Raw genomic sequence first — 26,372 nt, 5'->3', positions numbered from 1 at the left:
GAGACAACAGTTACTACACTTCAAAAGTACCTCATTGGCTGCAAAACTGCTTTGAGGTCATGAAAGGTGCTATAAAATGCAAGTCTTTTTTAATCATATAAAACAGAAAATGCTGGAAAGGTTGGGCAGCATCTGTGGTGAAAGAAACAGAGTTAACATTCCAATTCTGTGACCTTTTGTCAGATGTGTCATTCACCTTATACATTGCATACATTACCCAAATCCAGAGAATGGTGAGAATGTGGAACCTGCTACCACAGGGAGTGGTTGAAACAAATTGCATAGATGTATTTAAGGGAAGGCTAGATAAGCATATGAGGGAGAAGGGAATAGAAGGGAAAGGCTTCAATAGAGCGTGGTTGGACCAAATGGCCTATTTCTGTGCTGTATGTTCTACGTAACAATCTACCTTACATGTTATATTACAATAGTGATTGTACTTCAAAAAGTACTTCATTGGCTGTAAAGCTGCTTTGGGATGTCCTATTGTGAAAGGAGCTCTATAACTATCTTTCGTCACGGTGTCAGCTGTGGGTTAGATGGTAGCATGCATTCTTGTTTCTGAGTCACAAGGTTGTGGATTTAAGTCTCACTCCTGTACTGAGGGCGTGCTGCATTGTCAGAGGCAGCATCTTTTGGGTGCCCAGGCCCTGTCTGCCCTCTCAGGTGAATGTAAAAGATCCTATGGCATTATTTGGAAGAACAGCAAGGGAGTTATTCCTATTGTCCTAGCCAATATTTATCCCTCAATTGCTGTTGCAAAAAAAAGTTATTTGGGCTTTATTACATTGCTGTTTGTGGGAGCTTGCTGTGCACAAATTAGCTGCCACGTTTGTTCCATTTGCAGCAGCGAGGACACTTAAAAAGTACTTAATTGGCTGTAAAGTGCTTTGGGAAGTCCAGTGGTCGTGAAAGGAGATATATAAATACAAATTCCCAATAAGGGTCACTGACCCGAAACGTTAACTCTGCTTCTCTTTCCACAGATGCTGCCAGACCTGCTGAGTGGTTCTAGCATTTCTTGTTTCTTATTTTATTCTATCTTTTCTACTTTCTGTTTCTTTATATGTGAAGAAACGACAAATCCGACAAACCCCCGTGCCACAGTCGCGCATGCTCCGTGGGGTTGTTTCCGGCTGGGGAGGCGGAAATGAGGTAGGTAAACAGTCGGCGCGAGCCTGGAGGGAGGAGGCGATGTCTGCTCTGAGGTACGCGGGGCTGGACGACACCGACAGCGAGGACGAACTGCCTCCTGGCTGGGAGGAGAGAACCACTAAAGACGGTTGGGTTTACTACGCCAAGTAAGGAAGCAACAACAACAGCAAAAAAAATGGGGGGCGGGGCGGGTGGTAGGGGGAAAAAATACAAAAAAGCTCCCATTTCATTTGTGGAGTGTTAACTGTCACGTTTTTCCTGGAAAGCAAGCAGAACAAAATGCACTGCTAAAATTTGCCAACCCCGCCATCTAATTTCTTTTTCTTCATCCTTGCTCAAACTTTTAAATTTTTGGGAATGTATCTAACTTTATTGAATTGCTCGCACGTTTCTTTCTGCAATGTCGATTTCACAAGGAGCGTACATGTCAGGTTGCACTGGTTGGCAATCTCACCTCTAAAAATATAAAAGATGGGGTATTTTTCGAATGGGGGGGTTGAGTACACTGAATTAAAATTATAATAAAAACACAGTGACGCTTTATTTCTCTCCCTTACAGTTGAGTTAAAAATGCTTGAAAGCAGATTTTTAAAAGAAAAATCCATCACTCTGCTTAACACAACTAAGATTGTGCTTTTAGGTCCAAGTGATAACCTGCATTCTCCAGGGTTTATATTCCAAGCTGCTTGTCTCTTCTCCCTGGAGTCCATCCATTTGCTTTCTGTGCATGCAGTTTACTGAGGTTAAATACCAATGTGAGATCTAGCAGCTTTTATCTCTACCATCCCAATGGGAACCTTTGACTTTGTAGGCAAGACCAATATGAAAATTGAGGTGCAATTTTTTCATAATTGTAAAGACAGATCACCTGAGCTTTGTTAATAACAGCACATGATTGCCCATGCAAAGAGTTTTACATCCCTTCCTCGGTTGGTGAGATCGTTGTCGTTTCTGAAATCCACAGCAGAAATCAAGTCTTACTGCTGTGGATCCGTACCAGTCGTTCTTTAGAGAGGAGAAGAAAGGGACACAATTGGAAGGGAGGGAAACAAGCATGCTGTTAATATTTTACGTTGCTCTTCACATGTATATTACATGTCTTAGATTTCTAACACCTTGCTCATGTTTAAATGTCAACTGCTGCCAAATTTGCATGGATAAAACAAAGCGTGTTTTGGTTTCCACAACTTTCTGCCCTCCTACCAGAGTAACCAACTGCTTCTGAAATGGAATTCAGCAAAGAGAACCTTCCTCCTGTTGGAACTCCACAGGGGGCTGGTCAGATCACCACAGCACTCTAGAGAAACTGGTTGGACCAAGTCAATGCTGATGAGAAGAGATGGCCACAAAGTTTAAATGTGTTCTTTTAGTTAGATGCTAAATTCTGGGTGTTAATTATTACTTGAGTGCTAAAGATTTTTAGTAAAACATTTTCTTTTGGGTGCTCATGTTCAATAAAAAAAATTATTTTAAAAATGGAATGTGATTTTATTGCCCTTCCTTTCCCAAAATCAAGAATGGCAAGCTTCAGCATACTGTGGATAATTGTAAAATTAAATTGATTCAAAGGGACTGAAATACCATAAGTAGGATAGAAATCCTATAATTATTTCTAAACTTGGCATTTCTATTTATAAACACTCAGCTCCTTCCATCACATCATGAGTATTCTGATTGGTGAAATCACAGGCATTGATCTAAATGCCCTCCAATGAAGCTACTATATTTAGTTTCATTCATTTAATCCTCCTTCAGCAGTACTCTCATTCAGGGAGCCTGAGCTGCTTATATGCAGACAGCATGGACCTGAAAAAGTGCCTGTTTGGATTTGCAAACATTATGGAGCACTGAATAATCTCTGGCACAGGGCTCAAATTTATCAGACAAGCTAAATGTATCTGATTTTTCAGATTTCTTGAGTATTCAGCCAACAGCAAACATTTTTCAGTGTGGGTCACAATCTTGTCTCCAAACTCCGTGCCCTAGCTAATGACTCTATCCTCTCCCTGGCAACAGTCTGAGATTAAACCAGTCTCTTCGCAACCTTGGTGTCACATTTGAACCCGAGATGAGAGTCTGACCACATTTGCGCCATCACTAAGACCACCTATTTCCATCTCCATAACATTGCTCGACTTCACTCTATCTCAGCTCATTTGCTGAAACCCTCGTTCATGCTTTGATACCTCTAGGCTTGACTCTTCCAATTCACTTCTGGCTAGTCTTCCACATTTTACCTTCCATAAACTTGAGGCGAGTGGCAAGTCGAAGAGACTTGGCAGTTGGCAGGAAAAAAAGACAGAAGTGCAAGGAGAGAGCCAACTGTGTAACAGTCCTGACAACCAATTTTATCTGCAGCGCCTGTGGAAGAGTCTGTCACTCTAGAATTGGCCTTTATAGCCACTCCAGGTGCTGCTCCACAAACTGCTGACCACCTCTAGGCGCTCACCCATTGTCTCTCGAGACAAGGAGACCAAAGAAAAGAATGAATGTTGAGGTCATCCAAAACTCTGCTACTCCTATCTTAATTTGCACAAAGTCCCATTCACTTATCAGCCCTGTGCTCGCGAGTTACGTTGGCTCCTGGTCAAATAACATCTTAATTTTGCTCTTGAGCATCCCCGATTTGAATTGCTCCACCATTGGTGGCCGTGCCTTCAGCTGCCTAGGCCCTAAACTCTGGAATATCCTCCCTAAACTCCTCCACCTTTCTACCTCGCTTTCCTCCATTCAGAGACCCTTGAAACCTACCTCTAACCAAGTTTTTGGTCATTTGAACTAACATCTCCTTACGTGGCTTGGTGTCGTATTATGGACTATAGTGCTCCTGTGAAGTGCCTTGGGACATTGTATTATGTTAAAGGTATTATATAAACGTTATCTCAGAAAAGCACATCATTTTGAGATTACTTTTTTATTTTGATTCATCTTGCTCATTAGAATATTGTATTACTGATGACAACCTCTGCTACTGATGACGACTTCTCTAATGTCCCTGCCTCCATACTTCGTGACCTTTAACTAGTTCAGAAATGTCATTTCCTGTAGAAAGCCCTGCTGTTTCATCGTGTCATTGTCAGAATCCATTGGGTCCCTGTGCCCCAGCAAATCTACTTCCAAGTTCCTAAACCTAATTTTCAAATTAATCCACAGCTGTTCCCCATTTGAATGATCATCTTTGGCCATCTATTCTTGCCCACACTCTCTCTTCCCTCCCTGACCCCAGATTCCTGTTTGTTTCTCAAGCAGTCCATTTCAGCATTGTAGCCCATTCGTACAGTCAGCCACTAAGTGCCTGCCCCTGGAATTGTCTTCCTGGAGTGTTTTATTTGGCTACCTCCCTCCCTACTTTCTAGAGTATCAAAAACACCTCTCTTAGATTGGACATTCTTTATTTCTTTAATAGAAGCAGGAGTTTGCCATGTGTTCTCTTGAGCCTGCTTCGCCATTTTAAAAGATCCTGTCTGATCGTTGAACTCAACTTCACTTTACCACTGAATCCTCACAATCCCTTGATTCCAAAAATCTATCAATCTCAGCCTTTAATATACTCAACAACCGAGCATTCACAGCCCTCTGGGGTCGAGAATTACAAAGACTCATAATCCTCTTAGTGAAGAAATGTCTCATCATCTAGCATCTAAATGGCTGACCTGTTATTCTGAGATACTGCCTCACAGTTCTAGACTCTCCAGCCAGGGGAAACAGCCTCTTGGCATCTACCCTGTCAAGCCCCCTCAGAATATTATGTTTCAATGACATCACCTCTCATTCACCTAAGCTCTAGAGTGTAGTCCCACTCTACTCAATCTCTTATAGGACAACCATCTCATTCCATGAATCAATCTAGTGAATCTTCGTTGTACCCTGTGTAACACTAATGTATCCTCCTTGGGTAAGGAGAGCAAAACTGTACACTTTACTCTGGCTATAGTCTCCCCTTTTCCCTATTCTCAAGTTATTTTGTTCTGTTTCTGTAATGTTTTATTCTCTAAAGTAAACATATTGATTTTTATTATTTATGAATTGTATTTTAGTTGTCTGCCAGAATTGCAGGGACTGGGCAATCTAAAACATTCGTGGACTTGGTGTTATAGTATTTTTGTACAGTTTAATGGATAGCCAACTTTGGGCTTGGGACAAGAGTAGATTTTTTTTTGTAATGCTTGAGGGTTCTGGAGCTGATGCTGTCTCTGCTTTCTGCTTAGCTTTTTGGCTTTAGATTGCTTGATGGTTATGTTAAATAGGTGACTGAGATAATACCTTGTGTTGTTGATTCATGTTCACATGTGTTTGTTATTATGAGTCCAGAACAAGAGAAGGGCAAGGGTTAGGATCGTAGATTGGAATTCTGATATTTGCTTGTTTAATCATAAATTGAGACCATGGACAAACTATAAAAGCTAATGGCACAGAGATAAGTGGATGTGATTTTTTTTGATAGAAAATGTATCTGTAATTGATCTAATGATTCCAGTGATAAAGGCAATCCCTAGTGTGGTACCCAGCCGTACAGGCCAGGAAATTCTAGATTTGATTGTGTTTTGTACTGAGCTAGTTAGTCTCAGTTTAGCATTGATAGGGGTTCTAAAATTGCCCATATTTCCTTGGACTGTGGAGGTGTGAAGGCTGAAATTTCAGTCAGAGTTTCCTGCTGCTGATTCCTGGTGACTCTTACTGTTAAATATTGCACTTAGTGTGTCGAAAAGGTCAGCAGGGTATGGTAGTCTAGTGATTAAGGTACAGAATGGGTAATCCAGAGGTTCTGAGTATAAATCCTATGCTGGCAAGTTGTGAAATTGCACCCAATAAATCAGGTAATTTGTAAGCTAGTACAATAAAAACAGCTATAAAAGCACAACTGGTTCAGAAATGTTCTTCAAAGGAAATGTGGCCTACATATGACTTTAGCCTCACTACATGATTGATTTTTCATGCCCTGAGGGCACCAATGGCCTCTACTGTCATGAGAAGCAGTCACCTTGGCAAGGTACTGAAGGGCTATTGGTCATACCCCAGGAAGATCAGTGTCTTCAGAACAAGAGCAGCAAAGATATCATTCTTTTTAAAATTCATTCATGGGATGTGAGCATCACTGGCAAAGCCAGCATTTATTGCTCATCCCGAAATGCCCTTGAGAAATGTACTGTGGAGCCACCACCTTGAACCGTTACAGTCCATGTGATGTAAGTACACCCACAGTGCTGTTAGGGAGGCAGTGAAGGAACAGTGATATAGTTTCAAATCAGGGTGATGTGTGGCTTGGAGAGGAGTCTGCAGGTGGTAGCGTTCCCATGCATTTGCTGCCCTTGTTCTTCTAGGTGGTAGAAATCGCGGGCTTAGAAGATGCTGTCGAAGGAGCCTTGACGAGGTCCTGCAGTACACACTGCTGCCGCTGCACGCTGATGGTGGATGGGGTGAATGTCTAAGGTAGTGGGTGGGCTGCTTTGTCCTGTATGGTGTCGAGCCTCTGGGTAGTGTTGTAGCTGCACTCGTCCAAGAAATTTGACTATTCCATCACGCTCCTGACTTCTTCCTTCGATATGCTGGATAGGCTTTGGGGAGTAAGGAGGTGGGCTACTCCCTGCAAAATTCCCAGCCTCTGACCTACTCTTGTGGCCGCAGTTATTATATGGCTTGCTCAGTTAAGTTTCTGGTCAGTGGTAACCCCAGGATGTTGATGGTGGAGGATTCAGCAATGGTAATGCCATTGAATGTCAAGGGAAGATGGTTAGATTCTCGCTTGCTGAAAATAGTAATTGCCTGGCACTTGTGCGGTGCAAATGTTACTTGCCACTTATCAGCCCAAGCCTGAATATTGTCCTGCATGTGGACACGGACTGTTTCAGTATCTGAGGAGTTGCGAATGGTGCTGAACACTGTGCAGTCATCAGTGAACAACCCCACTTCTCACCTTGTGCTGGAGGGAAGGTCATTAATAAAGCAGCTGAAGACTGTTGAGCCTAGGACACTACCCTGAAGAACTCTTGTCGTGATGTCCTGGGGCTGAGAAGATTGGCCAGCAATCTAAACCATCTTCCTTTGTGCTAGGTATAGAAACATAGAATGGTTACTGCACAGAAAGAAGCCGTTCAGCCAGTCATGTCCATGCTGGCTCTCTGCAAGAGCAACTCGCCTAGTCCCACTCCCCTGCCTTTTCATAGAAACATAGAAAAATAGGAGCAGGAGTAGACCATTCAGCCCTTCGAGCCTGCTCCGCCATTCAATATGATCATGGCTGTTCATCCAAACTCAGTACCCTGTTCCCGCGTTCTTCCCATATCCCTTTAGCCCTAAGAACTGTATCTCTTTCTTGAATATATTTAATGATTTGGCATCAACTGCTTTCTGTGGTAGAGAATTCCACAGGTTCACCACTTTCTGGGTGAAGAAATCTCTACTCACCTCAGTCCTAAATGGCTTGCCCCTTATCCTTAGACTGTGACCCCTGGTCCTGGACTCACCCGCCATTGGGAACAGCCTTCCTGCATCTAGTCTGTCCAGTCCTGTTAGAATTTTGTAGCTATCTATGAGATCCCCTCTCATTCTTCTAAACTCTAGCGAATACAAGCCTAATCAATCCAATCTCTCTTCATACGTCAGTCTTGCCATCCCAGGAATCAGTCTGGTGAACCTTTGCTGCACTCCTTCCATAGCAAGAACATCCTTCCTCAGATAAGGAGACTAAAACTGCACACAATATTCCAGATGTGGTCTCACCAAGGCCTTGTATAACTGCAGCAGGACATCCCTGCTTCTGTACTCGAATCCTCTCGCTATGAAGGCCAACATACTATTTGCCTCTCAACTGCCTGCTGCACCTGCATGCTTACTTTCAGCGACTGGTGCACAAGGACACCCAGGTCTCGCTGCACCTCCCCCTTTCCCAATCTATTGCTGTTCCGATAGCCTGTCTTTCTGTTTTTGCCATCAAAGTGGATGACCTCACCTTTATCCACACTGTACTGCATCTGCCATGTATTTGCCCACTCATTCAACCTGTCCAAATCACAGTGGAGCTTCTCTGCATCCTCCTCACAGCTCACACTCCCACCCAGCTTTGTGTCATCTGCAAACTTGGATATATTACATTTAATTCCCTCATCTATATTATTCATATATAATGTGAATAGCGAGGGTCCTAGCACTGATCCCTGCGGTACCCCACTAGTCACTGCTTGCCACTCAGAAAAAGACCCGTTTATTCCTACTCTTTGTTTCCTGTCTGCCAGCCAGTTCTCTATCCATGTCAGTACCTTACCCCCAATATCATGTGCCTTAATTTTGCTAATCTCTTATGTGGGACCTTATCGAAAGCCTTCTGAAAGTCCAAATACACCACATTCACTAGTTCTCCCTTATCTGTTATACTAGTTACATTCTCAGAAAATTCCAGTAGTTGACTTTGTCCAATCCTGTCGCTGTTTTCCAAGTGCTCTACTATTACATCTTTTATAATGGACTCTAGCATTTTTCCCACTACTGATGTCAGGCTAACCGGCTATAATTCCCTGTTTTCCCTGTAGTCCTGCAATTTTTTTCTAATCAGATAATTATCCAGTTCTCTTTTGAAGGCCTTGATTGAACCTGCCTCCACCACACTTTCAGGCAGTGCATTCCAGATCCTAACCACTTGCTACATTTAAAAAAAAGCTTTTCCTCATCTTGCTATTGCTTCTTTTGCCAATCATCTTAAATTGGTTCTGGATCCTTTAGCCAATGGGAACAGTTTCTCCATATCTACTGTGTCCAGACCCCTTATGATTTTGAACACCTCTATCAAATCTCTTAATCTTCTCTCCTCCTTGGAGAACAACCCCAGCTTCTCCAACCTATCCATGTAACTAAATTCCCTCTTTCCTGGAACCATTATCATGAATCTTTTCTGCACACTCTTGAGTGCTTTGACATCCTTCCAAAAGTGTGGTACCCAGAACTGGACACAATGTTGCCAGGACCCATAGCTTTTGCTATATCCAGTGCTCTCAGCTGTTTCTTCATTTACGTGCAGTAAATCAAGTTGACTGAGTACTGGCATCTATGTTGCTGGAGATCTTGGCAGAAGGCCGAGATGGATGAGGCCGAAATAGTGTTTTATACAGGTTTATCATAACTTCCTTGTTTTTGTACTCTATTCCCCTATTTATAAAGCCCAGGATCCCATATGCTTTATTAACTGCTTTCACAACCAGCCCTGCAACCTTCAATGATTTGTGCACATATATCTCCAAGTCCCTCTGCTCCTGCACCCTGTTTAGAATTTGCCTTTCCTCGTTCTTCCTACCGAAATGAATCATTTCACACTTTTCTGCATTAAATTTCATCTGCCACTTGTCTGCCCATTCCACCAGCCTATCTACGTCCTCTTGAAGTTTATCACTCTCCTCCTCACAGTTCTTCCAAGTTTGCATCATTCACAAATTTTGAAATTATGCCTTGTATACCCAAGTCTAAGTCATTGATATATATCAGGAAAAGCAGGGGTCCCAACACAGACCCCGTGGAACCCCACTATTTGCCTTCCTCCAGTCCGAAAAACAACCGTTCACAACTACACTGTTTCCTGTGTGATTCCAACCAGTGGAGAGTTTTCCCCCGATTTCCACTGACTTCAGTTTTGCTTGTGCTCCTTGACGCCATGTTCTGTCAAATGCTGCCTTGATGTTAGGGATAGTCGCTCTCCATTTACTTCTGGAGTTCACCTCTGGATTTCAGTCCATGTTTGGACCAAGGCTGCAATGAGGTCTGGAGCTGAATGGCCCTGGTAGAACCCAAACTGAACATTGAGGAGCAAGTCATTTTTGAGTAAGTGCTGCTTGATAGCGCTGTCAACAATACCTTCCAAAACTTTGCTTATGATTGAGAGTAGCCTGATGGAGCAGTAATTGGCTGGATTGGATTTGTCCTGCTTTTTGCAGACAGGATATACCTAGGCAGTTTTGCACGTTGTCGGCTAGATACCAATGTTGTAGCTGTACTGCAACAGTTTGGCTAGGGGTGCAGCTAGTTCTGGAGCACAGGTCTTCAGTACTACAGACGGACTGTTTTCAGAGCCCATACTGTATCCAGTGCTCTCAGCCATTTCTTGATTTACATGGACTGAATCAAATTGGCTGAGTACTGGTAGCTATGATGTTGGGGATCTCAGAAGCAGGCCAAGATGGATCGTCACTTCTGGTTGAAGATGGTTGCAAATGCTTCAGCTTTGTCTTTGCATTGACATGCTGTGCTCTGCCATTGTTGAGGATGGGGATGTTTGTGAAGCCTCCTCCGGTTAGTTGTTTCATTATCCACCATCATTTACGACAGGATGTAGCAGGACCGCTGAGCTTTGATCTGATCCATTGGTTATGGGATCGCTTAGATTTATCTCACAGAAAGAAAGATTCTTTGAGAAGGATGCATCCTCAGAAGCTGAATAAGGAAGTTAAGGTTTTTTTTTTTATTCGTTCTTAGGATGTGGGCATCGCTGGCTAGGCCAGCATTTATTGTCCATCCCTAATTGCCCTTGAGAAGGTGGTGGTGAGCTGCCTTCTTGAACCGCTACAGTCCTTGGGGTGTAGGTACACTAACAGTGCTGTTAGGAAGGGAGTTCCAGGATTTTGATCCAGCGACAGTAAAGCAATGGTGATATAGTTCCAAGTCCGGATGATGTGTGGCTTGGAGGAGAACTTGCAGGTGGTGGTGTTCCCATGTATCTGCTGCTCTTGTCCTTCTCGATGGTGGAGGTCACAGGTTTGAAAGGTGCTGTTGAAGGAGCCTTGGTGAGTTGTTGCAACGCATCTTTTAGATTGTGCACACTGCTGCCACTATGTGTTGGAGGTGAAGGGAGTGTATGTTGAAGGTGGTAAATGGAGTGCCAATCAAATGAGCTGTTTTGTCCTGGATGGCGTCGAGCTTCTTGAGTGTTGGAGCTGCACCAATCCAGGCAAGTGGAGAGTATTCCATCATACTCCTGACTTGTCCCTTGTAGATGGTGGACAGGCATTGGGGAGACAGGAGGTGAGTTACTGGCCTCAGAATTCCCAGCCTCTGACCTGCTCTTGTAGCCACAGTATTTATGTGGCTGGTCCAGTTCAGTTTCTTGTCAATGGTAATCCCCAGGATGTTAGTGGGGGGAACTCAGCGATGGTAATGCCATTTAACATCAAAGGGAGATGGATAGATTCTCTCTTGTTTAAGATGGTAATTGCCTGGCACTTGTGTGGTGTGAATATTACCTGTCACTTATCAGCCCAAACCTGGATGTTCTCCAGGTCTTACTGCATATGGACACGGGCTGCTTCAGTATCTGAGGAGTCGCGAATGGTGCTGTACATTGTGCAATCGTCAGCGAACATCCCCACTTCTGACCTTATGGAGGGAAGGTCATTGATGAAGCAGCTGAAGATGGTTGGGCCTAGGGCACTACCCTGAGGAACTTCTGCAGTGATGTCCTGGGACTGAAATGATTGACCTCCAACAACCACAATCATCTTCCTTTGTGCTAGGTATGACTCCAACCAGTGGAGGGTTTTCCCCCTGATTCTCATTGACTCCAGTTTTGATCAGGCTCCTTGATGCTATACTCTGTCACATGCTGCCTTAATGTCAAGGGCAGTCACTCGCAGCTTACCTCTTGAGTTCAGCTCTTGTCCATGATTGGACCAAGGCTGTGATGAGGTCAGGAGCTGTGGAACCCAAACTGAGCATCATTGAGCAGGTTATTGCTGAGCTGAGGATAGTATCAAAGTGGAAGAAACTCTGTACAAATCTGCAAAGATTAGTGGTAGGTCAGAAGATTGGACACATTATAAGAACCAGCAATGAATAGAGGGTGACCGAGTATGAGATAAAACTAGCTGGAAATATGAAAGATAGTAAGAATTTCTGCAAGTATTTAAATAGAAAAAGAGTAACTAAAGCTAGTGTTGGTCCTCTAGAGTTTATGTTTGGGGAATTGATTTATGGAAAACCAGGAAATGGCGATGAACAGGTGTGTTGTGTCTATTTGCACTGTAGAAGACTTAAAAAAAAAATCTTCCAAAGATACTTGAAAATCAAGAGGTGAAAGGGAGGGTGGAACTTAAAACAATCACCATCACCACAGAGAAGCTGCTGGGAAAACTATTAGACCAAAAGGGTGACAAGTCCCCAGGACCAGATGGCCTGCATCCTAGGGTCTTAAAAGTAGTGTTTGCAGAGATAGTAAAGGCTTTGGTTACAATCTTGCAAAGTTCCTTAGATTCTGGAAAGGTCCCAGCAGATTGGAAAAGAGAAAATGTAACACCTTTATTCAAGAAAGGAGGGAGACAAAAAGCAGGAAACTATAGCCCAGTTAGTCTAAGATCTGTCATTGCTAGAATCTATTATTAAGGAAGTTATAGCAGGATACTTAGAAAATCATAATGGGGTCAGACAGAGTCAGCATGGTTTTATGAAAGAGAACTAGTGTTTAATTAATTAGAGTTCTTTGAGGAAGTAACCAGCAAGGTGAATAGTGGGGAACCTGTAGATGTGGTGTACTTGGATTTCCAGGAGGCATTTGATAAGGTGCAACATCAAAGGTTACTACACAGGATAAGAGCACATGATGTAGGGGGTAACATATTAACATCGATAAAGGACTGGTTAACAGGAAGTAGAGAGGAGGGATAAATAGGTCGTCTTTGGGTTGGCAAGTTGTAACGAGTGGAGTGGACAGGATTCAATGCTGGGGCCTCAACTATTTACAATTTCTATCAATGACTTGGATCAAGGGACCAAATGTATGGTAGCTAAATTTATTTAAGACACCAAGATGGGAAGGTAAGTTGTCAAGAGGAGGTAAAAAGTCTACAAAGGGATATAGATAGGTTAAGTGAGTGGGCAAAAGTTTGGCAGATGGAGTATAATGTGGGAAAATGTAAACTTGTCCATTTTGGCAGGAAGAATTAAAAACAAAAGTATACTATTTAAATGAAGAGATTTTGCAGAACTTGGTACAGAGAGATCTGGGTGTCCTGGTACATGAATCACAAAAGGTTAGTATGCAGATACAGCAAGTGATTAGGAAGGCAAGTGGAATGTTGGTGTTTATTGCAAAGGGGAATAGAGTGTAAAATTAGAGAAGTGTTACTGCAGCTGTACAGGACCTTGGTGAGACTACATCTGGAGTACTGTGTACAGTTCTGGATATAATTGTATTAGAAGCAGTTCAGAGAAGGTTCACTCGACTAATTCCTGGGGTGAAGAGCTTATCTTATGAGGAAACGTTGAACAGCTTGGGTCTATACCAATTGGAGTTTCGAAAAATGAGAGGGGATGTTATTGAAACACAAGATGGCGCAGTGGTTAGCACCGCAGCCTCACAGCTCCAGCGACCCGGGTTCAATTCTGGGTACTGCCTGTGCGGAGTTTGCAAGTTCTCCCTGTGAACCGTGTGGGTTTTTGCTGGGTGCTCCGGTTTCCTCCCACAGCCAAAGACTTGCAGGTTGATAGGTAAATTGGCCATTATAAATTGCCCCTAGTATAGGTAGGTGATAGGGGAATATAGGGACAGGTGGGGATGTGGTAGGGATATGGGATTAGTGTAGGATTAGTATAAATGGGTGGTTGATGGTCGGCACAGATTCGGTGGGCCGAAGGGCCTGTTTCAGTGCTGTATCCCTAAATAAATAAATACAAATTAAAGATCCTGAAGGGACTTGATAGTGTGGATACTGGGAGGTTGTTTCCTCTTGTGGGGGAGACCTCTTATTTTTAAACTGTATCCCTTAGTCTCCCCCATACTATCAAGTCCCTTCAGGATCTTGTGTTTCAATAAGATCCCCTCTCATTCTTCTAAACTCCAATCGGTATCGACCCAAGCTGTTCAATGTTTCCTCATAAGAATAGCTCTTCACCCCAGGAATTAGTCGAGTGAACCTTCTCTGAACTGCTTCTAATACAATTATATCCAAAACTGTACACAGTTTTTAAGACAGAAATGAGAATTTTTTTTCCTCAAAGGGTCGTTGGTCTGTGGAATTCTCTTCAAAAAGCGGTGGAGGAATTTATTCAAGGCTGAGCTACATAGATTTTTGTTAGACAAGGGTTATGGGGGTGGGGGGGGGGGAGACTGGAAAGTGGAGTTGAGACCACAATAAGATCAACCATGATCTCAGCGATTGGTGGAGCAGGCTTGAAAGGCCAAATGGCCTTGTCCTCCTAAGTTCTATGTTCCTAGATCTGTCTATAGCATGCTGCTTCTGCTGTCTAGCATGCATGTGATCCTGTGGTATAGTTTCACCAGGTAGGTGTGCCTGGTGCTGCTTCTGGCATGCTCTCCTACACTGTTCGTTGAACCAGGGTTGGTCTCCTGGCTTCATGGTAATGGTAGAGTGAGGGATATGCCAGGCCATGAGGTTACAGATTGTGGTTGGGTACAATTCTGCTGCTGATGGCCCATAGGGTGGCCAGTTTTGAACTGCTAGATCTGTTATGAATCTATCCCATTTAGCACAGTGGTAGTGCCAAACTACACAATGGAGGGTATGCTCAGTGTGAAGATGGGACTTGGCCCGCACAAAGACTGTGCGGGTGGTCATTCCTCCCAATACTATCATGGACAGATGCATTTGTTACAGGTAGATTGGTGTGGGCGAGGTCAAGCATATTGTCTTTGTTCTCACGATCTGCCACAGGTCCGGTCCGGCGGATACGCTCTTCAGGACTTGGCTAGCTCAGTCAGTCGTGGTGCTACTGAGCCACTACTGGTTATGGACATTAAAGTTCATCTGTGCCCTTGCTACCCTCAGTGCTTCTTCCAAATGGTGTTCAACGTGGACGAGTAGTGATTCATCTGCTGAGGGAGGGAGTGAGTTGGTAATCAGCAGGAGGTTTCCTTGCCCATGTTTGAAGTGATGCTATGAGACTTCATGGGGTCCAAAGTCAATATTGAGGATTCCCAGGGCCACTCCCTCCCAACTATATACCACTGTCCTGCCAGTGGGACAGGTCGTTCCCAGGGATGGTGATGGAGGAGTTTAGGACATTAGCTGTAAGGTATGATTCAGTGAGTATGCCTTTGTCAAGCTGTTGCTTAACTAGTCTGTGAAACAGCTCTCCCAATTTTGGCACAAGTCCCCAGGTGTTAATAAGGAGAACTTTACAGAGTTGACTGGGCAGTGTGTGCTTTGGTCGTTTCTGGTGCCTAGGTGTTTCTGGGTACTCCATCTGGTTTTATTCTTCGCCTTTTCTGTAGCGGTTTGATACAACTGAATGGCGTGTTGGGCCACTTCAGGGTGCTTTTAAGAGTCAGCCACATTGCTGTGGGTCTGGAGTCACATGTAGGCCCAATTGGGTAAGGGCAGTCGATTTCCTTCCCTGAAGTTGATATGTGAATCAGATGGGTTTTTATTACTGAGAGTAGCTTTTTGCTCCAGATTTCTTAGTTAATTTAGTTTCCACCAGCTGTCTTGATGGGATTTGAACTCGTGTCTTTGAAGTATTAGTGTGGGCCTCTGGATTATCAGTCCAGTGGTTTATGTTTAGAAATTGAGTTAAAATTTTCTTAATTAACTTTTAAAGCATTTTTGATGTAAACATTTATACACTCCATTGAAACAAAGCATGTAAAATGGTTTAATGTTTTTTTTTCCTTAAATGGAGCTGAATATTGGTAAGGTAAAAGGTGTGAAGGAGGTTTCTTGGCATCACAATGGAGCATTCATGCTGGTAACTTGATGTGTGTATGCCCTACTAATTGACTGACGTTCTACAGCAATCTTTGATTATCTGAGTGATACTTGGTAATCTGCAGTGTAGCAAAGCAGTGGCAGTGCTTGGCCTGTAATTTAACCAATATGTTAGTATTAAAGGCATTTCTGGACAGTGCTATCCATGTGTGAGCTTTCTTGCCCTGCCCTGTAGCTTGCACTTAAGTTTCAGCTGTATTACTGACTTCTAAGATAGAGGCCTGCTACCTGATCCGGACCCGACGACGTGTCGGGTTCGGGTCAGGTTGGGCCCATCTTCAGGGTCTGGCTTTTTGGCTTGGGGCAGGTTGGGCCGAGTCCAGGTTGAGTCGGGGCGGGCTGGGCCGGACACACACGGTAAGTGCTCTGCTGGTAAGTATTGAAATAAAAAAAACTTGCCTGAGCAGGGAGTGCGGGATGAAACCGAGTCTGTGCAGTGAGCAAGTGACGTCACTATGACGTCATCATGCATGCCCTGCAGCTTCTTGCAGGTTCGGTGTCAGGAAGGTAAGTAAAGAGATGGCAGAGTCGGGGCAGGGTTGGGTTGGGCCCGGGGCTAAATCGGAGGGCCTGGGGTCGGGTCGGGCTCAAGTCTGCTGTGGTTCGGTAGGGTTCCTTTTTCCCGACCTGAGCAGGCTTCTATTCTAAGATGTGCGGCAAAGCAGCAAAATGTGCTTATTTGCAGAAAACCTCTCCTGTGATGAAGGAAGAGAATGATTTCAATCTGTAATGACAGAAACTTGTTACCCTAGCAAAATATCCAAAGGTGCTTTACAGTTTGAGAAAAATGAACACTAAGCCAAAGAAGAAACGGTTAAGAGTGGTGACCAAAAGCTTGACCAAAGAGGTGGGTTTTAAGGAAGGTGTTAAAGGGGGATTATGAACCAAGGAAGGAGAGGTGGAAATGTTTAGAGAGACAATCCCAGTTCTACGGACAAGGTGGTAAGTGATGTGAGTGGCTTCCACTTTTCACCTCCCAATTGATGGCAGCTAGTGCTTTGTTAAAAATGGTATGTTAGTCCCTGTGTATTTTTAGGGTCAAATAAAGAGAAACGACAAGTTTTCTTGTAGGTTTTAAAAAAGAAAGATAACTATTTTTAAACAATTCCTATTTGAAATGGTCTCGATCTCACCCACACACATATTCACAAGAATAGATAGAGACAAAAGGGTAGGATGCAATTAAATTCCAAATTAGCGCACAAGAGTCCATTGCTTAAAGAATTTCTTTCAGGAGGAGATTTTATCACGGTGTTGCAGGCCTGAATGTTCCGTATCTTGGAGTTGTTGAAGTATTGCAGTATTCTATGGTTAAAACTCAGCCCAAAGTTGGTGGTGTGAATCTGGCTTACTTACACAGGTGGAGAATCTCAAAGTCACCTTGCAGTCGCTCTGCTGCAGTGGTTGTTCAAGTTGGTATTCCGTTCTTCTGTTTAGTTGGACCGTATCTCTCAGCCTCTGGCTGGAACTGGCTTTTTGTTGTATTTGGTTGTTCTTCCCTCTATCTCCCCAAAGAGCTTCATTTCAAGGCAAAATTTCATCTCATTTGAGTCTTTCAGGTGAGAAAGGGCCCTCTCCTCTGGTGTGACCACACAATAGAAACCATTGCTATCTGTTGGCGTCTGGATGGGGACCATGCTGTTAAAATAGTGCTACTTCACACCTGTTCATCTTGGTTTGGGCTGCGGAGTCAGTCTGTCTGCAGAACTTTTGTTAGTTAATTCCTGTAAATAGGAGTCATCAGTATGTAATGGGCTTCTCTCAACTTCAGTGGAGTTTTCCCGGAGCTAATTTTAGATGAGGTTAACAAATTTATCCTCAACAGACATGTGTTTATTGACAGTACAGGAAGGGTCACCTGACCTCTACTCCTGTCCTTTACTCCATTTTATCTGTGGTACAAATGTGCCCATTTTATGGTGGTTCCGTTCAACAATTGACTTTTATTTCATATTTCCTCCAGTTCATTGTTTATTTCATAATGGTTCCTTCCGAGCATGACACAGTGAAGTGAGACTTCGGTATTTTGAAGCCAAAGCTGCAATTGGTGAGGGGAGGAATAATGATAGGAACCCAGTCAGAAATATGGAATGTCCTTGATGAGGAATTTATGGTTCGAGCAGGATATGGGGATAGCAAGAGTTGCGATGATGGAGATATTTAAAAACAAGGACAAAAGTTTAAAACTTGACTGGGAGTCAGTGTAAATGAGTGAGCTTCAGCGTGATGGAATTTAAAATGAACAATTGTTATCTTGTTATATACTCTCCTCATTTGAAATGATTTCATCCTGAATCAGTAAGGCTACCCCTGCTACCATTTTTTGTAGACCTTGTAACCTGATGTATTTAGTTCCCAGTCTTGACTATCTTGCAGTCTCCAAGTTGAATTTGTACCTGCAATTCATTCAGTTTGTTCCTTATATCCAGTGTGTTTGTATAAAAAGCACTAATTTGGGCCATACACTATAACCTGTCCTTCTGCTCCAATGTTTTCTCATGTTTCTTCTTTCTCTCTGTTTAATTCTGTTTCGTCACTTTACATCTTTTAGTTTTCCCTTTATCTGCATTATCTAAAGCACAATTTCAGTGTGTTACTCTAATTTCTTCCCTTTTGTTTGTTTTTGAACTGTTACACTTTCTTTTCCATTTTAACCGTTGTCCCCCAATTTTACTAGTTTAAAGTACTTGTGACCGCTCTACCCTGAGGCACAGTGTGGCTTTCGTGCAGAGAGATCGACCATTGACATGCTGTTCTCCCTTCGTCAGATACAGGAGAAATGCCGCGAACAACAGATGCCCCTCTACATTGCTTTCATTGATCTCACCAAAGCCTTTGACCTAGTCAGCAGATGTGGTCTCTTCAGACTACTAGATAAGATTGGATGTCCACCAAAATACTAAGTATCATCACCTCATTCCATGACAATATGAAAGGCACAATTCAACATAGCGGCACCTCATCAGACCCCTTTCCAATCCTGAGTGGCGTGAAACAGGGCTGTGTTCTCGCACCCACACTTTTTGGGATTTTCTTCTCCCTGCTGCTCTCACATGCGTTCAAGTCTTCTGAAGAAGGAATTTTCCTCCACACAAGATCAGGGGGCAGGTTGTTCAACCTTGCCCGTCAAAGAGCGAAGTCCAAAGTTAGGAAAGTCCTCATCAGGGAACTCGTCTTTGCTGACGATGCTGCTTTAACATCTCACACTGAAGAGTGTCTGCAGAGTCTCATCAACAGGTTTGCGGCTGTTTGCAATGAATTTGGCCTAACCATCAGCCTCAAGAAAACGAACATCATGGGACAGGACGTCAGAAATGCTCCATCCATCAATATTGGCGACCACGCTCTGGAAGTGGTTCAAGAGTTCACCTACCTAGGCTCAACTATCACCAGTAACCTGTCTCTAGATGCAGAAATCAAGAAGCGCATGGGAAAGGCTTCCACTGCTATGTCCAAACTGGCCAAGAGAGTGTGGGAAAATGGCGCACTGACACGGAACATAAAAGTCCGAGTGTATCAAGCCTGTGTCCTCAGTACCTTGCTCTATGGCAGCGAGGCCTGGACAACGTACGCCAGCCAAGAGCGACGTCTCAATTCATTCCATCTTCGCTGCCTCCGGAGAATCCTTGGCATCAGGTGGCAGGACCATATCTCCAACACCGAAGTCCTCGAGGCGGCTAACATCCCCAGCTTGTACACACTACTGAGTCAGCGGCGCTTGAGATGGCTTGGCCATGTGAGCCGCATGGAAGATGGCAGGATCCCCAAAGACACATTGTACAGCGAGCTCGCCACTGGTATCAGACCCATCGGCCGTCCATGTCTCCGGTTTAAAGACGTCTGCAAATGCGACATGAAGTCCTGTGACATTGATCACAAGTCGTGGGAGTCAGTTGCCAGCGTTCGCCAGAGCTGGCGGGCAGCCATAAAGGCGGGGCTAAAGTGTGGCGAGTCGAAGCGACTTAGTAGTTGGCAGGAAAAAAGACAGAGGCGCAAGGGGAGAGCCAACTGTGTAACAGCCCCGACAAACACATTTTTCTGAAGCACCTGTGGAAGAGCCTGTCACTCTAGAATTAGCCTTTATAGCCACTCCAGGCGCTGCTCCACACACCACTGACCACCTCCAGGCGCTTACCCATTGTCTTTCGAGATAAGGAGGCCAAAGAAAAAGTCACTTTACATCTTTTAGTTTTCCTTCTGTCTGCATTATCTAAAGCACAATTTCAGTGTGTTACTCTAATTTCTTCCCTTTTGTTTGTTTTTGAACTGTTACACTTTCTTTTCCATTTTAACAGTTGTCCCCCAATTTTACTAGTTTTAAAGTACTTGTGACCGCTCTATTCATTCTTCCGCTTGATTCCTCGTCTCAGCCTGTTTCAGATGAAGTCCATCTCACGGGTACGATTTTTTTCCTGTCCCAGTACTGGTGCCCAGTGTCCCATGAAATGGAACCCCTCTTTCTCACACCACTCCTTCAGTCACCTGTTCATCTCTGTACTCTGCTTATTCCTACTGCAATTTGCATGTGATGTGGGTAACAATCCAGAGATTATAAACCATTGAGGTCCTCTTCTTTAATTTACCTCCTAGTTCCTGGTACTCTCAACAGGTCCACTTGCCTACTCTTACCTATGTTGTTAGTCCCAACATGGACCATGATAACTGAATCCACCCTCTCCCTTTCCAATATGATCTTCCTCACCCTGGTACCAGGCAGGAAAGATGCCACGTGAGACTCCAAATCATGCTTGCAAAGGATGCTATCTATCCCACATAATTAATGATGCCCTATTCCCTACAATGACCACAGTACTCTGTCGATTCCCCCCCCGCCCCCCCACCCCCCTCACCAGTGCAATATTAATTATTGGTCTGTATGATAAATGAACCACTATGCTGGTAATTGGGTTGGATCCTTATAATGTACATAGCTGCAGGCTGTATCGGAGAAAGTGTTTACAGCCTGTGGCTGTGGTTTTATCTGTTGACTTGACAGTTTTTTGGGCTATTAAACAACATCAAATCAAACTCTTGCTGAAGTAAAGTATATTAGCTTGCAGCATTTTTTGTTCCTCTTTTTATAATTTTACCTTCGTTGGATTCTCCCTCTTGCAATGCTTATATTGTTTTGTCTTTCTCTTTCATTGCTACATAACACATTTTTGTCATTTTGGTTTTTATTTTACAAATAAATGCATCACTTAAGAGTTAAGTGCTAGCAAATAGTTTTACTCTGTTTTCTCTTTATCCAACAGTCACATTGAGCTGAAGACCCAGTGGGACCATCCAAAAACAGGAAAAAAGAAACGTGTAGCTGGAGGTGTGTATTATGAAACCACAATTTAAAAATATTAAAACTCTTGTGATCAGTCTGTTTAAAAATCATCTTTACTGCTCAAAGTCATAGTGTGTAAAACACTAGACATAGGCATGGTGGTTAAAGATGATTGATATCTTCGAAGTTTAAGTGGTGCAAGCAATTAGTTTCATGTTTAGCAAAATGCATTGCAGGAGTTTCAATGCTGGTCTGTGACATTCAAAGTCTTTTGATTAAATTTATCCAGTATAAACTTCATTAGGTTTTGCCAAGATTTGGTTGGGTTGGAAAATCAAAATTCTATTGCATCAAATGCAGTTTGGGGAAGTTCAATTAGTACTTGATCTGAACGAAATTGTCACGGACTTGTAATTATTTTTCTGCTCAGATTAAAAACGATGTGTGCACCTTTAAGAGAGAGACAGTTCGAGAGTCACAGTGTGCCACAGTTGCATTTTTGTTAACCTGGGCAAAAGCAGGAGCGAGAGAGGTCACATGCTAATGTTTCCACTTGGCTGTGTGTGGAGTGGCAGAAACTGGCTGAAACCAGTTAGTTTTGAGAGACTTTCCAGCGAAGCGTACTGAAGAGAAGAAAGCTGTCTATTTCCTCTGAGCAAAAATTCTACAAGGATTTACAAGCCAAGTTAATTCCCTGGTGGAGAAAAGTCTTTTTCAAGAAACCTTTAGAACTGTTTAATGCTTGCAGCTAAAGAGTTAGAACAAAGAACAATACAGCACAGGAACAGGCCGTTCGGCCCTCCAAGCCTGTGCTGATCTTGATGCCTGGCGAAACTAAAACCTTCTGCACTGCTGGGGACCGTATCCCTCTGTTCCCATCCTATTCATGTATTTGTCAAGATGCCTCTTAAACGTCGCTATCGTACCTGCTTCCACCACCTCCCCCGGCAGCAAGTTCCAGGCACTCACCACCCTCTGTGTAAAGAACTTGCCTCGCACATCCCCTCTAAACTTTGCCCCTCTCACCTTAAACCAATGTCCCCTAGTAACTGACTCTTCCACCCTGGGAAAAAGGCTTCTGAATATCCACTCTGTCTATGCCGCTCATAACTTTGTAAACCTCTATCATGTCGCCCCTCCACCTCCGTCGTTCCGGTGAAAACAATCCAAGTTTATCCAACCTCTCCTCATAGCTAATGCCCTCCAGACCAGGCAACATCCTGGTAAACCTCTTCTGTACCCTCTCCAAAGCCTCCACGTCCTTCTGGTAGTGTGGCGACCAGAATTGCACGCAATATTCTAAGTGTGGCCTAACTAAAGTTCTGTACAGCTGCAGTATGACTTGCCAATTTTTATACTCTACGCCCCGACCATGAAGGCAAGCATGCCGTATGCCTTCTTGACTACCTTATCCACCTGCGTTGCCACTTTCAGTGACCTGTGGACCTGTACGCCCAGATCTCTCTGCCTGTCAATACTCGTAAGGGTTCTGCCATTTACTATATACTTCCCACCTGCCTTAAACCTTCCAAAATGCATTACCTCACATTTGTCCGGATTAAACTCCAGCTGCCATTTCTCCGCCCAAATCTCGAACCGATCTATATCCTGCTGTATCCTTTGACAATCCTCATCACTATCTGCAACGCCACCAACCTTTGTGTCGTCCGCAAACTTGCTAATCAGACCAGCTACATTTTCCTCCAAATCATTTATATATACTACAAACAGCAAAGGTTCCAGCACTGATCTCTGCGGAACACCACCAGTCACATCCCTCCATTCAGGATAGCACCCTTCCACTGCTACCCTCTGTCTTCTGTGACCGAGCCAGTTCTGTATCCATCTTGCCAGCTCACACTGATCCCGTGTGACTTCACCTTTTGTACCAGTCTGCCATGGGCGACCTTGTGTGAAGACCAAATAGATAACATCCACTGCCCTTCCTTCATCAATCATCTTCGTCACTTCCTCAAAAAACTCAATCAAATTAGTGCGACACGACCTCCCCTTCACAAAACCATGCTGCCTCTCGCTAATAAGTTCGTTTGTTTCCAAGTGGGAGTAAATCCTGTCCCGAAGAATCCTCTCTAATAATTTCCCTACCACTGATGTAAGGCTCACCGGCCTATAATTCCTGGATTATCCTTGCTACCCTTCGTAAACAAAGGAACAACATTGGCTATTCTCCAGTCCTCTGGGACCTCACCTGTAGCCAATGAGGATCTAAAGATTTCTGTCAAGGCCCCAGCAATTTCTTCCCTTGCCTTCCTCAGTATTCTGGGGTAGATCCCATCAGGCCCTGGGGACTTATCTACCTTAATGCTTTGCAAGACACCCAACACCACCTCCTTTTTGATAATGAGATGACTGAGACTATCTGCACTCCCTTCCCTAGGCTCATCATCCACCAAGTCCTTCTCTTTGTTGAATACTGATGCAAAGTGCTCATTTAATATCTCGCCCATTTCCTCTGGCTCCACACACAGATTCCCTTCTCTGTCCTTGAGTGGGCCAACCCTTTCCCTGGTTACCCTCTTGCTCTTTATATACGTATAAAAAGCCTTGGGATTTTCCTTAATCCTGTTTGCCAATGGCTTTTCATGACCCCTGTTAGCCCTCCTGACTCCTTGCTTAAGTTCCTTCCTACTGTCTCTATATTCCTCAAAGGATTTGTCTGTTCCTCGCCTTCCAGCCCTTACAAATGCTTCCTTTTTCTTTTTGACTAGGCTCACAATATCCCGCGTTATCCAAGGTTCCCGAAACTTGCCAAACTTATCCTTCTTCCTCACAGGAACATGCCGGTCCTGGATTCTAATCAACTGACGTTTGAAAGACTCCCACATGTCAGATGTTGATTTACCGTCAAACAGGCGCCCCCAATCTAAATTCTTCAGTTCCTACCTAATATTGTTATAATTAGCCTTTCCCCAATTTAGCACCTTCATCTGAGGACTACTCTTATCCTTATCCTCAAGTACCTTAAAACTTATGGAATTATGGTCACTGTTCCCGAAATGCTCCCCTACTGAAACTTCGACCACTTGGCCGGGCTCATTCCCCAATACCAGGTCTAGTATGGCCCTATCCCTAGTTGGACTATCTACATACTGTTTCAAGAAGCCCTCCTGGATGCTCCTTACAAATTCTGCCCCATCCAAGCTCCTTGCACTAAGTGAGTCCCAGTCAATATAGAGGAAGTTAAAATCACCTACCACGACAACCCTGTTACCTTTACATCTTTCCAAAATCTGTCTACATATCTGCTCCTCTACCTCCCGCTGGCTGTTGGGAGGCCTGTAGAAAACCCCCAACATCGTGACTGCACCCTTCCTATTCCTGAGCTCCACCCATATTGCCTCGCTGCATGACCTCTCCGAGGTGTCCTCCCGCAGTACAGCTGTGATATTCTCCTTAACAAGTAATGCAACTCCCCCACCTCTTTTACATCACTATCTATCCTGCCTGAAGCTTCTAAATCCTGGAACATTTAGCTGCCAATCCTGTCCTTCCCTCAACCAAGTCTCTGTAATAGCAACAACATCATAGTTCGAAGTACTAATCCAAGCTCCAAGTTCATCTGCCTTAGCTGTTATACTTCTCGCATTGAAACAAATGCACTTCCGACCACCAGTCCCGCTGCGGTCTGCAACATCTCCCTGCCTGCTCTTCCTCTTAGTCTTACTGGCCTTATTTACTAGCTCCCCCTCATTTATTTGACTTGCTGTCCTGCTGCTCTTGTTCCCAGCCCCCTGCCACACCAGTTTAAACCCTCCTGAGTGACGCTAGCAAACCTCGCAGCCAGGATATTTGTGCCCCTCCAGTTTAGATGCAACCCGTCCTTCTTGTACAGGTCCCATCTGTCCCTGAAGAGATCCCAATGGTCCAGATATCTGAAACCCTCCCTTCTACACCAGCTGTTCAGCCACGTGTTTAGCTGCACTGTCTTCCTATTCCTAGCCTCACTGGCACGTGGCACAGGGAGTAATCCCAAGAGTACAACCCCAGAGGTCCTGTCTTTTAACTTTCTAGCTAACTCCCTAAACTCCCCCTGCAGGGCCTCATCACTCTTCCTGCCTATGTCATTGGTACCATTGTGGACCACAATGTCTGTCTCTTTCACGTCCACAGAAGCGCCTATCTGTGCCCCTGACTATAGAGTCCCCTATAACTATTGCTCTTCTGCGCTTTGTCCCTCCCTGCTGAACAACAGTGCCAGCCGTGGTGCCACTGCTCTGGCTGCTTCTGTTTTCCCCTGATAGGCCATTCCCCCCCCCCCCCCCCCCCCCCAAACAGTATCCAAAAACAGTATACTTGTTTGAGAGGGGGTTAGCCACAGGGGATTCCTGCACTGACTGTCTGCCTCTTCTAGCGGTCACCCATCTATCTGCCTGCACCTTGGGTGTAACCACTTCTCTAAAACTCCTGTCTATGACGCTTTCTGCCACCTGCATGCTCCTAAGTGCATCTAGTTGCCGCTCCAACCAATCCATGTGGTCTGTGAGGAGCTGCAACTGGGTACACTTCCTGCAGATGTAGTCGTCCGGAACGCTGGAAGCATCACGGACCTCCCACATCTCACAGGTGAAGCACTTCACCCCTCTAACTGACATTTCTAGCACTAATTAATAAATTAATTTAAAATAAATAAATACCTACTAAATTGTTATAATTAACTGTATGGTCCCGAGTGCAGGATTCCTACTATAAATATTAAATGCTAACTATATACAGTAATCTCCTCCCTCTGGTTTAGTTACTCTTAATTAGTTAATTAGGGTTTTAATCAATTTTTATCAGTGTTTTATTTTCAAATTCAGTAAGAATTCTCTACCAGTCAATCAGGTCACAGCTTTCCTGTGACGTCAATTTCAGTTTTTTATTGCCAGAGGTAATTTTTTTTTACTTACCGGTCTGGAACTCCGCCCTCCGAGTCTTCTATATCTATCGACTGAAGACTGTTTTTATCAAATCCGGATGAAGACGTTGAGTAGCCTTTGACTATTTCCACATTAGACAACCTCATCCATCAGGAACATAACCTACAAAAACTTATTTATTTTTAAGAGACAGCTAATTTTAAAAACTCCACTTTTAAAACCAGTTAACTGTTAGTTTTTGAGTGTGTGTGAGAATGCGGGAGTTATATTAAAACAAGTTATAAGGTCTTTAGACATAGGTTTATCTTAATAGTGTTTAAGGTTTAGTTTTAATAGTTAATTTGCTGTTTTCTAAAGAAACCAGGT

The 26,372-nt window shown here is 43.9% G+C and overlaps 1 protein-coding gene across 3 annotated transcripts in view; it reads left to right on the top strand.

The window, feature by feature from the left end:
- Nucleotides 1-1,146: 1,146 nt before the first annotated feature.
- The window catches only part of wwox (WW domain containing oxidoreductase), a 1,122,031-nt gene continuing 1,096,805 nt past the window's right edge, over nt 1,147-26,372 (top strand). For all 3 annotated transcript variants that reach the window (XM_068049087.1, XM_068049088.1, XM_068049089.1), the window contains exons 1-2: nt 1,147-1,301; nt 21,107-21,171. In XM_068049087.1, coding sequence (XP_067905188.1) covers nt 1,195-1,301; nt 21,107-21,171 — 172 coding nt within the window. In that variant the 5' untranslated portion in view covers nt 1,147-1,194. The remainder of the gene's footprint in view (nt 1,302-21,106; nt 21,172-26,372) is intronic.

Source organism: Heterodontus francisci, chromosome 17 (genome assembly GCF_036365525.1).
Source record: "Heterodontus francisci isolate sHetFra1 chromosome 17, sHetFra1.hap1, whole genome shotgun sequence".
NCBI classification, from domain to species: Eukaryota; Metazoa; Chordata; class Chondrichthyes; order Heterodontiformes; family Heterodontidae; genus Heterodontus; species Heterodontus francisci.
This window is presented reverse-complemented; position numbering and strand designations above follow the sequence as displayed.